General features: G+C 32.9%; 1 protein-coding gene across 1 annotated transcript in view; it reads right to left on the bottom strand.

The window, feature by feature from the left end:
* Positions 1–1,965: 1,965 nt before the first annotated feature.
* Positions 1,966–18,021, bottom strand: part of LOC101889975 (mucin-2) — a 534,609-nt gene continuing 518,553 nt past the window's right edge. Inside the window, exons 8-10 of the mRNA XM_059121607.1 lie at positions 17,735–18,001; positions 11,266–11,929; positions 1,966–7,451 (exon numbers count right to left, since the gene is read on the bottom strand). Coding sequence (XP_058977590.1) covers positions 6,989–7,451; positions 11,266–11,929; positions 17,735–18,001 — 1,394 coding nt within the window. The 3' untranslated portion in view covers positions 1,966–6,988. The remainder of the gene's footprint in view (positions 7,452–11,265; positions 11,930–17,734; positions 18,002–18,021) is intronic.

Below are 18,021 nucleotides of genomic sequence, written 5' to 3'. Positions count from 1 at the left end.
TCCAAAATTCACGCAATTTTTAAAACTACAGCAAAATTCTGAAGTTTGTGAAAATAGATGGATTTGCCCATTAATACGAATTTTAAAGATTCGTCTAATGAGACACAATAAAACTACAATATTTCCTCTGACCGCTTGTGAAAGTTTCATCATGATAGCTGCATTCGTTAGGGAGTTACAATCATTTGAACTTTATCTTGTGTTAAAATGTAGCTGCTACACGATGCTGGTCGCCTAGTACATGAAAATGGTAAGCGAAGAAATCTCAAATTTTCTGATGGGCACTTGTATGGAGCAAAGTTGCCAGATGGCTAGGTAACTTTTTGATGTTTCTTAAATATTATAACATAACTTGCGGCGCTACAACAGAGTGGGTTGTTCATGCATTTTGGTAGGGAATAACATTTTATTTCTGCGCCTAGAGGTATGTTTTATTTTTTCTCTTATTTTCCGACCAATGTGATTATAAATCTATACAAATCGGTTGGCAAAAATGCAATTGCTGCCTTTATATATTAAATAAATGAAAATGTATTCGTGTTTTCATGGACATTTTAAATTGCAGTTAATATGCTTGGACGGTCTGACTGAAATGTTGTAAAAAATTAAATCAAGAGGTACTGCCATGTGTGGGGCTATACCTACATGTGCGCAGATGAATCTCGTTTTCAATACCGACTTTAATCAAGAATATATAATTTTTTGGGTCGGCGAAGAAACGGAATGGCAAAATTAATATACCCTCCACTATTGGTCGCTATTCGACCCATATTAGGGTACGTCCCAATATTTGGTATTTTGATGATTTTAGCAACATTAGTCACCGAAATTGCTTCAAATTTGGTATTATAAGTTCGTAGTGGATACTAAAGCCTATGACAGAAAATTGTCCGTGCAGGCCCACGGCTTCATATAGGCCCCATATAACAGTACCTCCCGATATTGGGTATTTTGATGATTTTAGCGATATTATTCACCGGAATTGTTTTAAATTTGGTATTTGATATTCGTAATGGATACCATATCCTATGTCAGAAAATTGTCTGTGCAGGTCCACGTAATCGTATAGCCCCCATATAGCGGTACCTCCCTATATTCGATATTTTGATGATTGTATCGACATTATTTACCGGAATTGTTTCAAATTTGGTATTTGATGTTCGCCTATGACAGAAAATTGTCTGTGCAGGTCAACGTCTTCGTATATATATTTTGATAATTCCAGCGACATTCTAGCGGTACCTCCCTATATTCGATATTTTGATGATTGTATCGACATTATTTACCGGAATTATTTTAAATTTGGTATTTGATGTTCGTAATGAATACCACAGCATATGACAGAAAATTGTCTGTGCAGGTCCACATTTTGGTATAGGCCCCATATGATAGTACCACCCTATGTTCGGTATTTTGATGATGCAGGTCCACGTCGTCGTATAGACCCTAATATAACGGCTACATTCGCTATTTTTTATTACCAAATTCCTTCCAAATGGTAAAGGGTGTTCAAAGTTCGGCCCGGGCGAACTTACTTTTCTATACCCGAGGTTTCAAAATGAAATAAAAATTTAATTTTTTAAAGAAAATTGTACAGATACAGGAGGATTCAATATTTTTACATTCAAATTTGGGTAGTTTGAAAGGAGCAACATTTTTGCTGAATATATGATGCTAGGTGCATGTGACCGTAAATATTAAAGCTCAAATTAACTTTATATAAAATAAATAAATAAATTACAATTTTTTAACTTTTTTTGTAAATAAACATCTGCTGGTGAAAATACAAACCTTTTGCGCTTCAAATTAAAACCAAATTTATTTTTTTAGTTTTATATTTGTTTTCCTTTATTAAATAATGCCATGAATATTTGCTTTCTTGGGGTGTACTATTATATATTTTTTGTTGTTGTTGTGGGTTTACAATTTGGGGTTTTTGTAAACAGTTCTTCTGTTGTTGCTTTATTTTTCTTTTTTGTTTTCTTACACAATTTTAGTTAATATACTTATTTTTCTCAGTTTACATATGAGACAAAAAGTTTGCATTTATTCTCTAATAAATAAAATTAAAGTAAGGAAAAACAAAGTTTGTTATTCTTTTTTATTTTTGTCCCATTAATTAAAAAAAAACAATAACTAAATAAATAATAACAACAAATGTAAATAAAATTAGTAAATTCATAAAAAGGTTAGCCATCAATGAATAAATACGAAAAAAAAAAAACAAAAAGTTACATATAAATATCTAAACAACATTTTAAAGAAAAATAGAAATTTAAGAAAAAAGAAACATGATCAACAAATTTTTAATTTTAACTTAAATGATGTATTGGTTATTATTTAAAAAGAGAATTAAATATTTTCATGTATTTGTTTTTAACATTTCTAAATTCAATACAGCGATTTTTTTAGTTTTCTTAAATTAAAATAATCGAATAACAAATTCTGGGCTTAACAACTAATAAATGGTTTTGTGTTTTCTTTTTTCAAAATCTTAATATTTCTATAATTTTTTATTTTTAAATATAAGTTTTTAAACTATTTTTGATTTAAGTCTTGCGACAGATTCATGTTTTCAACATAACTTTTTAAGTAGGTTTGTTTTTTATTTTGAGTTTTGTGTTTTCGTTTCTTGTTTTGAAAGTCTAGTTATGTACAAACATTAATAAATAAGAGACAGATACGATAGAATTTTATTTTCTTCAAAAGGTATAACTTTTTGATCAAGAATTTATTTCATTAATTTTTCAATAACTCAAAAATAAATGTTGAGTTCCTTAATCTAAATAAAATTAAAAGGGAGTAATAATAAAAATGCAAAATCATCAACATTTATATTTACAAAAAAGCACAAATTGCTCGTACTCGTGTTTGGAGGGGAATATTTATTTTATTTTTTTTTTCATAGTTCTAAAAATATATATTTCTTGGTTTGTATTTGTTATTTATTTAATTATTAATAAGAAAAATATTTTTATTGATTTTAAATAACATTTAAACTCGTTTTGCTGGTTTTGGTGTAAATATTTGCATTTTCTATTTCAAAAAATATATGTTTTCTTTTTTTCTTTTAAATTTAGCTTTATTGTCTATTTTCGGTTTTTTTGTTATGTTGGCTGCTGGTTCTGAAGTTTTGCAAATTAAATATGCTACTTGCTTTATTATTGTAAAGAATATGCCGAGCAAATTCCAGAACTACATGTTATAATCGAGCCATTTAAGGGGAGCACTTTTCGGAAATTCGATAGAAAGTTAATGTGAGAGAAAAAACACTAATTCTATGTACACTGGTGGCCAAAATGAAAGCAACTAAAATCGCAAAGACAATAAATGCCGTGTAACTTTTACAAAAATAAACAAATTGTAATTTGTTTGCCCAGTTTTAAATGTGGAACTTTATTTACTTTTTAAAAACTAAAAATAAAAATAGAAAAATAATTTTGAATGAAAAATAATATATGGAAAACTAAAATGACCCAATTGTGCTTGGTCAAAACAAAAGCAACTTTTTGATTTTTATTTTTAAAAAAAAAGTTTTGGGTAATCATTATTTTTGATGTAGCTGCACAGCTACGAGGCATTGAATCTCGCTTGATTTTCCAGTCTACGATACTCCAAAGGTTTTCTGTGGGGTTTAGGTCAGGTCAGATGTCGGCTATGACAAAACACCGATTTCTGACTCCCACAACCAATCTTTCACAAGTTTTATGCATGTTTGGGATCATTGTCATGCTGAAACACTCTAATAAGGCGAATATTATACTCAGGGAAAGGGAACAACGTGATGTCCAACACATCATTGTAAACAAACCGATCCATAACTTTCTTCATTTCATGGATAGGCCCAAGTCCATAGAAAGAAAAACGGCGCCACACCATTTTTGACGCTCCCTCATGCTTCACTGTACCCTTGCAACACGGCGGCTTAAGGCTTTCATATTTTGGTCTTCTCACCGTAAAATTTTGTTTTGTTCAAGCCGAAATCGGGTTAATTGACTTTACCATACATTATTTTTATATAAAAATTAAATTTGGTTTATTGTTTTAAGTTTTTAAAAAGTGAATAAACTGCCTAATCTAAAACTAGAAAAACTTTTTCATTTTCTTAATTTTTTTAAAAAAAAAGTTGCAGGTCATTCATCCTCCATGGAATTTCCGTTGCTTTAGTTTTGGTCACCAGTGTATGTGTTTTAAAGTGTTTTTTTTTTAATTTAAGAAAAAAATTGATACTTTGAAGAATACCAGAACGCTTTTGTGGCAATTTTTGCCCAAAAAATAAAAACCCGGCAGTTTTTCATTGTAGAATAATGTTCAACACTTCTTTACAATACTTAATCAAGATTGGTATTAACAACAAAGATAAGAAGCGTGTAAGTTAAGAAAAAAATACACAAACATTGTTTTTTTTTTTTCGTATATGTCTACAATATTAGTATTTTTTAGAATTAAATATTATAGATATTTTATTTAACAATATTTTGTAAAATATTTTCCTTATTACCATGTTATTCATTCACAAAATCTTCTATTTTTATTTGGGGTTTCGTGCTTTCAATGCTTATGAAATGAGCGCACCTAAGGGGCAGAGAAAAGTCAGTGCATATGAAATTCTGGTATTTTAACACCATAGTTTATAATTCTTTTATTGGTCAGTGAATTGGTTGAACATATGTAGTTTTGCAAACCTTAAAGGTCGACTGCCCAACAAAGTAGTCCAAATATCAAATTACATCCGAATCCTCATATAGGGTCTAAGTCGCGTAAGGCGTAAATGTTGGAAATTCACGGACAACTCGGGTAAACATTTGAGTCAAGTCAGTTAATTTTATTGCCATAAAACGAAATCAAAACAAGTAAAAAGCTGTAAATTCGGCCTGGCCGAACTTTGAATACTCTCCACCATTTGAAACGAATTTGGCAATTTTCAAAAAAATAAAATCCGATAAAAATTTTGTTGCGTAGGCAAATTTTGTCATAGGCCATTACAATATTCAAATGCGAAACTGGAAAACAAAAAATGAAGGAAAAATATCAGGTCAAAATATTGAGTCAAATCAGTTAATTTCATTGCCATAAAACAATACCAAAACAAGTGAAAAAGCTGTAAGTTCGGCCGGACCGAACTTTGAATACCCTCCACCATTTGGTACGAATTTGGCAATTTTCAAAAAATAAAATCCGTTAAAAATTTTGTTGAAATCATCAAAATACCGAATGTAGGGTGGTACTAGGGGGGCTACACCAAAACGTGGACTTGCACAGACACTTTTCTGTCATATGCTGTAGTATCCATTACGAACTTCAAATACCAAATTTGAAACAATTCCGGTGAATAATGTCGCAAAAATCATGAAAATACCGAGTATCCGGAGGTATCTTAATATGGGGGCTATACGAAGACGTAAGCATGCATACGAATTTTTTGTAGTACCCATTAAGATCTTCCAATACGAAGTTTGAAACGATTTCGGCGAATAATGTTGCTGAAATCATCAAACTACCGACTATGGGGAGGCACCGTTATATGGGGGCTATACGAAGACGTGGAACTGCTTACGAAATTTTTTGTCATAGGCTGTAGCACCCATTACAAACTTCAAATGCGAAATTTGAAATAATTCCGGTAAATAATGTCGCTAAGATCATAAAAATACCGAATATCTGGAGGTACCGTTATATAGTGGCTATACGAAGACCTGTATACGAAATTTTTTTCCATAGGTTTTTTTACGAACTTCAAATACCAAATTTGAAACAATTCCGGTATATAATGTCGCTAAAACCATTAAAATACCAACTATCGGGGTGTACCGTTATATGGGGGTTATACGAAGACGTGGACCTGCATACAAGAATGTTTGTCATAGCCTGTAGTACGAACTTTAAATACGAAATTTAAAATAATTCCGGTAAATAATGCCGCTAATATCATGAAAATACCGAATATCGGGATGTACCGTTATATGGGTGCTTTACGAAAACGTGGACCGACATGGCCCATTTACAGAGGGGTCCAAATCTGAACCGGTCTCGATAAAATTTGGCAAAAGTATTTCTGAGATGTATTTGTATATTTCAAAGATTATCTTTGCGACGGTGCCCATATTACGGCTGTGGAGGACAAATTTAACAAATCGGATGAAGAATATATAGCGGAGCTATAGCCATTTTTATTTTTTGGAATTCGTATAACTTTTTTTGCATTACAACATATTTGCTGATGCGATGATCGATGCGATTGATCGACACACTTTTGAGTGTCTGCGAAAATCTCATTTTTTTGTACACTATATAGCAAAACCATAACGCTAATCATATCATACTCATACTCATACATTTGATGATGATTGATGTGGCAGAAATATTTCAGGTATGTAGATGCACTTTGGAAATGAGTCACTTTTAAATGCAACTCTATTTTTATAGACGTTCAAGACATTGAAATCCCTAAAATCCAACAAAAATATATATTTATTCATTACGGTACCCAATTTTATTTTTTACTTTCACTTATTGAGTAAATCACACTAGCTACTGATTTCTTTTACGAAAATGCATAATCAATTGGTTGATTATTATTTTATGGTCTACGACAAGTTTATACGCGACTTTCTACAATTGGTTTTGATAAGTATTTTGTTAATGCTTGTTTTTTTTTTAAACATTTAATTATTTTTTAACAATTCCTTAATACATAATTCTTATTGTAAATATATATATATATAAAGAAAGAGAGAGAGAGAGAGAGTGTTAGAGACACAGGGTTAGTGATAATAAATACACACACTCTTAAAAATTAATAACAAATTTCAAGTTTTTACCTCTAGGTTCTTTGTATAACAAATGTATAACCGCCCTGCATGGTCCATGCCAATTGGGGATTACCATTATTAACTGTAGTTGTCGTCGATATTGTTGTATTGGTTACGGAGCTTGAACTTACCACAACGGGTGGTGTCTTGATTATCAACTCCTTATTGAGATGCTGTCATTTGTTGGATGCGGTCACTGATGAAGATGTTGTAGCTACCGATGTTGCCGCCAATCCACCGCCACCGATGGCATTTGTTTTCATTGGTGATGATGCTGAAGCACTAGGGGGTGGAGGTGCTGGGGCAATACGTATCGGTTTAGTGCGATTTGTTGATCCTGTTGTTGTCGAAATGGTATTTGATGATGTGTAATTGTGATTATTATTGTTGCTGTTGCTGTTGTTGTTGTTGTAGTTATTATTGTTGACAAGTCCAGCAATTAAATCATAGCCTCCAGTCCTTGGAATGGGACGTTTATTGGCTCGATTTGGACTATTTTGATGTTGGGTAGATGATGTTGGCTGTTGTCTGCTGTTGTTGTTGGAATTGGTATTCGTACTTGATGTAGCTGAAATACGGTCCAATTCGGTCATTGCTTCTTGTATGGCTTTTTCAAGTTGAGAATTTAATTTACGGCTCCTTTGGAATTTAGTGTATTTTTCAGAATAATATGATGTTGTTTTTCATAGTTTTTGGTGTGTTTTATATGTGTTGTTGTTTATTTAATTTTTTTTTTGGGATGGGATTTGAAGGGAAAGGAAGAAATAAATAAAAATTATCATCATTTTAAATTAAAGAAAAAATAAATAAATATGTATACGAAATATAAAAGAAATTATATATGCAAAAACTATTAGAATCTAACTTCTCAGGAATGTGGATAACATTTAAAAATATCATTATTTATTCTAACTTATATTGAAAATTTTGTAGAACTTCTGCTAAAAGAGTATAGGAATCTATTTGGAGATTTTAAATGCTCTGATCCAGAAATGCAAGCATTTAAAAGTAAAATTGCAAAATTAGTAAATTCTTGCAGGTTCTGGAACCGAGCAAGCGTGTTTTATACCAGTGTGTATTGTTTGCAATAAAACAAAGTCGTTGTGTCGAAAGATTTTTGGTCGATTTTAATTGGGCGCCACGAAGTATGCATTAATTAGGGTTTTTTGATTTTATGTTCTACAAATTTAGCAATAAAAAACATTTAAATCAAATTCGAAATCCAAGTCGAAATACGACCCTTCTGCTGGACAGTAAAAATCGAAAAATAACCTAGCCGGTTACACAAAATTGATAACTGGACAAGATAACTTTTTTATTGAAGGCAAAAATTAAAATTCAATGTAAAACAATTACAAATGTAAAACGAATTACATTCTTAGCCTTTTGGCTATAAAACATGATACGGTCAAAATTTAACTCATCAAAATAAATCTCTCTCTGCTTCTTTTGTCGTTTTTTGATATTTAAAATTAAAAAAAAAAAAAACGAAAATATTTCCCTAGTCCTTCTTATAAATTATCATAAATCATCATTATTTCTCAATATCTTAGCCAATATTAAATGTAGTATGAAGATTGGATGTGCGGTGTGACAAAACGAAAGAGTAGAATCTGCTCGATTTCGAACGAATTTTGTTTCCACTTAAAAACGAGGAAAAATCCTAATCGAGCGACATCGAAAAACGAGTTAGCTCGATTTTTTTCGCTCACCCGAATTCGAGTGAGTTTCGTTCTTTGTACCCAATCGAATTTTTACGAAATATATAGTTCTACTAAACTAAGTAAAATCGCGTGTTTCTAAAAAATGTAAGGATCAAAATATTGAAATTAAAGAAAAAACTCAAAGACAAAGAAAATTATTTTTTCAAGTCCTCCAAGAAACAGCTAGGATGTCATAAAAATCATGATAATTGGTTGTTGAAATTTTGTTTTTGAAATAATTTTTAAGGAAATCAAAAAAAAAAAAAAAATTATATTTGTAATTACAAATCTGAGATTTTTTAAGAAAATAGTACAAAACTGTACCGAAAAGTTCAGGATCGTGAATTCTTAAGATTATTTTGGGATATCCTGTTCAAAAATCATGGAATGTAAAAAAATGTCAAGGACCACCAGACAAAATTAATCTGAACTTTGGTCAGGATCAAAAACCATGATATTCTTAAGAAAAAAAAAAAAAAAAACAATTAAAAAAGTTGTAAGTTCGACCGGGCCGAACTTTGAATACCCTCCACCATTTGGAACGAATTTGGCAATTTTCAAAAAAATATATATCCGTTAAAAGTTTTGTTAAAAACTTAAAAATACCAAATGTAGCCGTTATATTAGGGTTTATACGACGACGTGGACCTGCATGGGCATTTTTTGTCATAAGCCGTTACAATATTCAAATGCGAAACTTGAAAAAAAAAAATGAAAAAAATATCGGTAAAGAATGTAGCTAAAATCATCAAAATACCGAATATAGGGAGGAACCATACCAAAAAGTGGACTTGCATAGACTGGCTGTAATATACATTACGAACTCCATATACCAATTTTGAAACAATTCCGGTGAATAATGTCGCTAAAATCATCAAAATACCAAATATAGGGAGGTACCTTTGTTATATGGGGGCTATACGAAGATGTAGACCTGCACGGACAATTTTCTGTCATAGGCTATAGTATCCATTACGAACTTTAAATACCAAATTTGAAACATTTCCGGTGAATAATGTCACTTAAATCACCAAAATACCGAAAATAGGGAGAAACCATTATATGAGGAGGATACTAAAACGTGGACCTAACATGGCCCATTTTCAATACCAAAAGCCCTGCAGACATAATATACCAGAGATGGGCATAATGCACTGTATTTTTAGTGCACTAAAATTTTCACTATCACTGTTCATTTAGTGGTAGTGCAATTTTTAATTCCACTACCACTAAAGGGTTAGTGGTAGTGAAAAATAAATTGCACTACCACTAAACCCTTTAGTGATATTTAAACAAAAAAATTGCACTACCACTACATTTTAGTGGTAGTGGAATCTCAATAGCACTACCACTAAATTTAGTGGTATTTAAAAAAACTTGCACTAAATTAGTGGTATTTCATAAAAAATAGCACTAAATTAGTGCTATTTAGAAAAGTAATCAAATTTTATGAATATGTACTATATATTCTGGATTGTAGTTCCCTACTCACTTCAATAAACTTCATTATAGCTGGTATAATACTTATATACACAGTGCTTTTTTTGGCTTCGCTAAAATTTAGTGGTAGTGCAACTTTTATTTGAAAAATCACTAAATTTAGTGGTAGTGCTAATAAAATTTCACTACCACTAAAGTGTAGTGGTGAAATTTTATTACCACTAACCCTTTAGTGGTAGTGGAATTAAAACTTGCACTACCACTAATTATTTAATTCTTAGTGCACTAAAAATTTAGTGCAATATGCCCAACCCTGTAATATACAAAAAAAAAAATATCAACATACTTAATTTCCTACGGATGCTAGAGTGATTTCCACAGACGGACAGACATCGTTAAATCAACCATACTATGGTGGACGGTATAAAAATGGAGAACAGGGATGTTTTTTTGGTAACAGGGTATTTTAACACAAATCATGTTTTTTTTTAGCAAAGAATAACATTTCAGGCACCAAAAATTGTTTTTAGTAATATTTTTAAGGACTTCCTGGTAAATATCATGGGTTTCTAAGATTCCTTCAAGAACCTCCAGAAAAAATTTGAGGATTTCAGTTCTATATTTCCATGGACCACAAATCTGATAAAATTTGAAGAACATAAAGACCAAAAATATGGAGTATTAAAAAATAACTAGAAATTCTTGAATGAAAAAACAGCGTTTTTTAAGAACTGTTCGAGGATATCCTGATATATTTTCAGATTAGTTTTTTTAAAGGGCCAAAAAATGTTTAAACAATTAAAAAAATCCAAGCAACAAAAATATTTGATTTTTAGGAATATTTTTTTTAGAAAATTTCTCGAAGAACAAAATCCTGAATATTTTAAAAATCCTTCTCAAGGGCTTTACTCAATTATTCAAGTGTTACATATAAAATTTCACAAGTACAAGATTCTTACAAACCAAAAATATTGTATTTTTCATGGACTTGTAGTAAAATTCGTAGACTTTATAAAGATATTCTGCTACAAATCTGGAGTTTGATGTTTAGTAGAACTTTTACGATGTACAACATTTAATTTGAAATCGTTGTTTTGATGAGTTAAACTTTTTACCAGTCAAATATATCATACTCTGTGAAGCTAAGAGACATTTAAAAGCCGGAAATATGCCGGAAAAATCTCAAATTTCATAACGTTACGACATTCACTATGTATAACCACAAGCCAAGCTTATCTTAAGTCCGCAGATTATGGGATAGCTTAATAATAAAAAAACAATATAAAAATATTTAAAAACAAATTGCTCACTTTCTTGTATCCTTTTGCGCTTTGTGATGGGCTTCCAAGCCCTCAGATAGACTTTGCAATATGTTTGTGGGCATTATTTCGGTATTAGAGCGGCCACCACCACCGAACCATTGAACCCAAACGGATTCCTGTTGATTGTCGGGAATTTTTACAACTTTACCAGGCCAAGCGGGGAAACCACGTGCCGGACCCCATATTAGTTCACCTACTGCAAAGGTACGCATCAAACTCATGGCCAGTGGAGGGGTAGAGGATGCAGATGGCGAAATGCTTACACCACCTGCAGTTGCTCCACCACCACAACCACTGCCGCCAGCAGTAGAAACTTCCTCCGCATCAGCACCAGTTACTTTTGTGTGTGTGGTAAGTGGTGATAATGGCTTCAACGAACGATTTCGATTCCGTTGAGTTTGTTTGGTTGGAGTTTTATGGTTGTGTTGGAGTTGCTGTTGGGATTGGTGTTGTAGACGATTCTCGGAAACGGAAATCGTTGAAGAGTTTTGTAAGAAGTTCTGCTGTTGTGGGTGGTATTGTTGCAATTGTTGGTGCTGCTGCTGGTGTTGTTGTTGTAGTATTTGCTGCTGTTGCAAAGGGGTTGGGGTTCGTGGTGGTGGCGGTGGCGGTGTTAGCATAACCGTTGTAGTGGGAGAATTCTGTGGCGAATCTATGATAAAATAACACTTTAAATATATAACAAAATCAAAGAAATACTCATTTCAAGCCGTTAGAGAATGTAGAGAAATAACAGTGAAAGCTTTAGTGTGGCAATGGATGTTAAAATTGATGGATATGAGACAAGGGTGGGGAATGTATGCAAAAACCCAATCCGAAAATAACAAAACCATGAACCTGTTATGTGAGATATTATGAATGGTATTTGAATGACACATTTGGTTAGTTGTTGTGGCTGTTAGTCATATTTATCAAAAGCTTGGCAATAAATCAAATTTGTTCTATGAGCAATTTAGGCTCTTAAGTCATCAATCTAAAATGTAATATTTCTTCGCCAAAATGTCAATAATTTGTTGATGTACATATATTGTTGTGGCATTTCAAAATGTCATGGCTTGTGAGGATTTATTTCACTTTGAAACTCAAATAATTGTATTTATCTAAAAATCCTTTCTATAAATTTATCAATGGGTACAACAAAAGGTTAAAGAAGAGTAGACCTGTTCTAGAGACCTAAGAAAAATAAATGCCGATCGAATATTAAGATCATTATACAATCATTGCAATGTTTTCCTGACAACAATAGAAGAAATTTTCTCTCCAAGATTTCCATTTTTTCATGCAATTGGGAAAAATTATGATCCATATTAAAAATTCAAGTTGATGTGGTTAAAAATCAGAAGGTACCGTTATATGGGACCCATGTCAATCAGCCGTTTGGTAATCGAAGCAATACCAACTAGCGGGTCAACACTGCACTTTTTTATACCCTCCACCATACATAGTATGGAGGGTATATTAAGTTCGTCATTCCATTTGTAACTCATCGAAATAATAATTTTAGACTCAACAACGTACAGGGTTGTCCATATTCGACGGACCCATCTGACAACGCCATAACTTTTGACAGAGATGTCACATCGCTTAATGACATACCGCGTTTGAAGCGTTAGTCCAAGCAGATTTTTACCATGAACCAATACACCCCACGCGAGCGCTCTGAAATAGTTGAAATTTACATTCAACAGAAGAAGTCAATTGTGAAAACTCAACGTGCTTTTAAAACATTAAAAAATGTCAGAAGTGCGCCTTCTAAGAACACCATTAAGCGTTTATACGAAAAATTTTCGACTGGTAAGGCTCTTTCTAATCCGAAGAGGCCATATAAAAGTCGACCAAGGCGATCGGCCGAGAATATCGCTGCCGTACGAGCCAGTGTTGAGAGGTCCCCAAAACATCCCAAAAACGCCGTTCTCAGCAGTTGGGCATGGCTCGGTCCACTTTACAACGGATTATTCGCATTGATTTGCATTTGTTCCCGTACAAAATTCAATTGACGAAAAGAATGTTGCCTGTGGACAAGCCTCGTCGATTGGAATGGGCCCAAAGAGTCATGGGTCCGTCGAATATGGGCAACCCTGTATATATACTCTTGATTAGCGTAAAATTCTAAGACGATTTAGCCATGTCCGTCCGTCTGTTGTAATCTCGCTACAGTCAAAACGAATTAAGATAGGAAGCTCAATTTTTCCACATCCGTCCGTCCATCTATTGTAATCTCGCTACAGTCAAACCGAATTAATATAGAAAGCTCAAATTTTCCACAGATCTTTATTTTGTCTGCAGGCAGGTCAAGTTCGTAATGGGTACAATGTATGACAAAAAATGGTCTGTGCAGGTCCACGTCTTCGTATAACCCCCATGTTTTAGCGACATTTTTAACGGCACTGTTGTGGGTGAGGTACCATAAGGGGCTCGCAGATACACATCCACAGATCCTGCTAGCCAAAATATTTGGATGTGTGAAATTTGAAGAGAGTTGGATACTTAATTCGTTTTCTTTGAGCTTTTTGTTTTCAAAATCTTGAATTTTATGTGGGGGAGGTACCAGAAGCAATGATCCGATCTCTACCATCATTATAAAATATCTTGTTTTGATAGAAATATTGAGATGTGCCAAGTCTGAATGGAATCACATGTTAATTTCGCATTTTATGAGCTTCATGGTTATTCAAAATGTTGACCCTTTGTGGAGGAGGTACCAGAAGGAGTTGACCAATATATATATATAACAATTTCACACCAGGCCTTGGGCGAATAGAAGTATTGTGATGTGTGTAATTTGAAGAGAAACAGATGCTTAATTCGGATTTTATGATCGTTTTGTTAATTCAAAACTTTGACCCTTTGTGTGGAAGGTACCAGAAGGAATGGTCCGATCTCTATCATCTTTATAAGAGATCTTGTGTTGACGGAAGTATTGAGATGTGCCAAGTCTGAAAGGAATCGGATGTCAATTCCGTGTTTTATGAGCTTTATAAATATTCAAAATTTTGACACTTTGTAGGAGAGGTACCAGAATGAGTGGACCGATATATTTAATCTTTACACCAGACTTTGCGTCAATAAAAATATTGTAATGTGTGTAAGTTGAAGACAATCGGAGACTTGCATCACATTTTATAAGAGTTATAATTATTCAAAATTGTAACCCTTTGTGGGGGAGGTACTTGATGGGGTGCACCGATATTGTTCATTTTCGCACCTGATGCAAATATTAGAATTGGATTATCCTTTCTCTTTCTCTTGTACAATAAACTATTTTCTTTGAAAATGTTGACATTTTGTGTGGGAGGTACCAGAAGGAGTCGACCGATATTGCCCATCTCCGAACTCGATCTAAGTTTGACAATAACATTACGATGTGTCTAGTTCTGATCAAATCGGGTACTCCCTTCGAGAGTTATCGTGCGCACCTGCCAGCCAGACAGACAGACGGACGGACATCGCTAGATCGACTCCAAATTTCATGAAACGGATGTGGTCTAAAGAGACCTAGGGTCTAAAACCGATGAGGCACGTTTTGGCCGTATCAAATGATTAATACCCTCTCTAGGCATATAGCTAAAAATGTCTTATCTTAAAACATGCTTAAAAGAATTCGAACTTTGGAATTGCTTTAAATATTATAAAAAAATGGCTCAAATTTAAGCAAATCGTATATTCTTGTGCCAAAAATATTAAATTTCAATGAAAATTTTATTCGAAAAATAACTGCTATAGTACTTATAAGTCCAAAACATTTTTTTAAATCCAAAATAAAACAAGTCAGCAAAGGCTACAGTCGAGCGGGGCCGACCGTTGAATACCCTACAACTCTATAATAAATGATACAGTTTATATAGGCGAGATACTCGAAAGAATTCCACAAGATTTTGTGACAAATTATAAAAGAAAACCATCAGGTTTCGTTCTCTAATTTTCGAATAATAGCAACTTAAACTAATTTGCTCATTTCCAATTTATTGGTAGATGTTGCACGTACGTAAATGGTCTTCCTAGATCTGGAACCATTATTTCCCAAAGACCTATAATCTCTTAGAAGTGGCAAAAGATTAACATTTATTATTGGTTTTTGACTAAAACGCATCTATATGAGATACAGACATTTGACTATATTCTTCAACGAAATCAGCCTTAACGAAATAATCAGAAGTGCGTCTTTCCCGTGTTTGTGAATTATCCAAAAAGTCACTGGAATGGATATTTTCGTATTTTGTCTACAAAAGTTGGCAAACTATTTCACACATTGAATATTTTTGGATGCTCATCCAAAACTATTTGGCTTTTGCAATGTCCGGTAACCTCCATTCAAATGCGCGTGAGGATCGGGCGATAATTACGACTTGCTGCTGACAATTTTGCAGTTTTTTTGTCCATTTCAACCCCTAAATATATGGCGATTATCTCCAAAAAGAGTAGGCTTCTATTCTGACCTTCATCTTATCCCCATGCAAAATTTCATAAGGATCGGGCCATAAATGCGACCTGTACATGATATCCTGATATCCTAACTACTTAGTTTTGTTAGCTGTAGAAATATTACCAAATGTTTAATTCAAAATGAAAATATGCCAAAAATATGACAAAATTGAAAAAATATGAGAAAATATTACAAAATCAATATTTTCATCTTTAGAGAGATATTTTTATGCAATTTTTTTAGACGTTTTTTCTTTCCTGCCTAGAGGCCATTTTGAATTAATGAGAACTGTCGAAATCAGTTCAGCCGTTCTCGACATATAAGAGATCTTTCAAGCATATCTTCTTTGATAGACATATACACATATTTTTCTATATATCCGATTTGATGGATATTAACATCAATGTAAAGATCAGAAGTAACCTTGTCACGGCTTTGTGATTTCGCCGGGATTTGAAATATTCGCGGTTTAATGAAAAAAATTGAATTTTTGAATTTTTTTAACACAAAAGATATGGTCTATTTTACCCGCTAAATATTGTCCGATGACCACCCAAATTGGTAGGCTTCTTCCCCGACCTACACCGAAATTCCGCGTCGATTGGTCTATAATTGCGACCTGTATAGCTACTGCAAAATCCGACATTTTTTCAGCATTTGGTCCATTTCAACCCCTTAACATTTGGCGATCATCTCCATAAGAAATAGGCTTCTATTCTGACCCTAACCCTACCTTCGTGCAAAATTTCGTAAGGATCGGGTCATAATTGCGACCTGTAGCGTGATTACAAATTAACATGGACAGAGGGACAGACGGACAGACGGACGGACGGACATACATAGCTAGATCGACTCATCTCGGCGAGCTAGGAAGATCCATATATACTTTCCTATATGGGAAACCAATATTTCGAGGTGTTACATAAATTCTGGCCCAATCAAACTTATAATACCCCCAACACATAGTGTTGTAGGGTATAAATATTTTTATCGTATGCGAAAGCTACATATTATTCTATTATTATAACACATAGTAAATATAAAATTAAACAAGAAAAATAATTAAAACAGAGGATATTGGGAAACAAAAAAAAAAAATATTTTTATTTTAGGTTACAACATCGTTTCTTTTTTGTGTTTTCTTAGATTCCGTTGAATTCGTAGATGAATGTTAGTATGAGGATATATTGTTGAAGACAATACGATGATTCAGAAAAATACAACATAAATTCCAAAGGACTCGTGGATGAAATTCAGTAAGGTATATAAATAGATACGATTTTATGTAAGTATGTTAAGGCAATAGATATAAAAGAGAACATATATATTATAACAAATAAAAAAAAAAATACAAAAGTCAATGTATGGTTAATATACAAGTTATGTGAGCTAGGAATTTGTCGTGGGTAGGGAAGAAACGTTTTTATATGAGTCATTGAATTCCTAATACGTTTTTTATACATTCAAATGCGGTACTTTAGTTATATTAACAATTAAATGAATTTTTATCAAACTTTGAAAAAAATGTAAATCTTTATGATGAAACTAGATTTTTATCATAGTATTTATGACTAAAAGAAAATGAGTTTGAATTTGTTTTCCAAAATAACTTTTAGAGGCTTTCGATTATTTATTTCAAATTAAAAAAATATTAAAAACGTATTTATATATAATTTAGTTACTTCCCAAATATTGGATTTTTTTAATCTACAATAAAATGACTCATATATATATCACGTCTCCATGTTACAGGCGATGTGTCATTTATCTGCTCATATATATGAATGTAAGATTGTGTACAAATGTCGTTATGAAATATTTTCTTTTGGGACACCATTCAGGCGTACATAAAATAAAATAAAACTGTCCTTGTTTATAGTCATCGCCCTTTCAGTTTATGTCCCAGCGGATGTGTTAATGTGAGTGTACGTGTGTGTGTATGGGCCAAGGATATGCTGTTGTTATTGGTATTAGTGCGTCTAGATATTGCAGCAAAATAAAACAAGAACAAAGTTCAAGGATACAACAACTTACCATGTGTATCTGGTTTTATGTCCATATGTTTTTGTTGTAATGTCTGTGAATTATTAGATGCCAACGTGTGTTGGTGATGATGGTGTAGCGTCAAATTCGTTAGACCCGCAATATTTGTTGTACTCGCTGTTACAGTTGTTGTGGCACCCGAAACTCCACCTCCTGCTATGACATGATATTGTGGCGGTGTTTGTACACGACGAATTTTCGCTTCCGAGGGCTTAAAAATATTGGCATTTTGTTGATATGCGGTTGACATAACAATACCTGAGAATAAAAAAGAAGAG

The sequence above is a fragment of the Musca domestica genome, unplaced genomic scaffold (assembly GCF_030504385.1).
Source record: "Musca domestica strain aabys unplaced genomic scaffold, Musca_domestica.polishedcontigs.V.1.1 1, whole genome shotgun sequence".
Taxonomy (NCBI): Eukaryota; Metazoa; Arthropoda; class Insecta; order Diptera; family Muscidae; genus Musca; species Musca domestica.
Note: the sequence above shows the minus strand (reverse complement) of the source record. Positions and strands in the feature narration are given on the sequence as shown.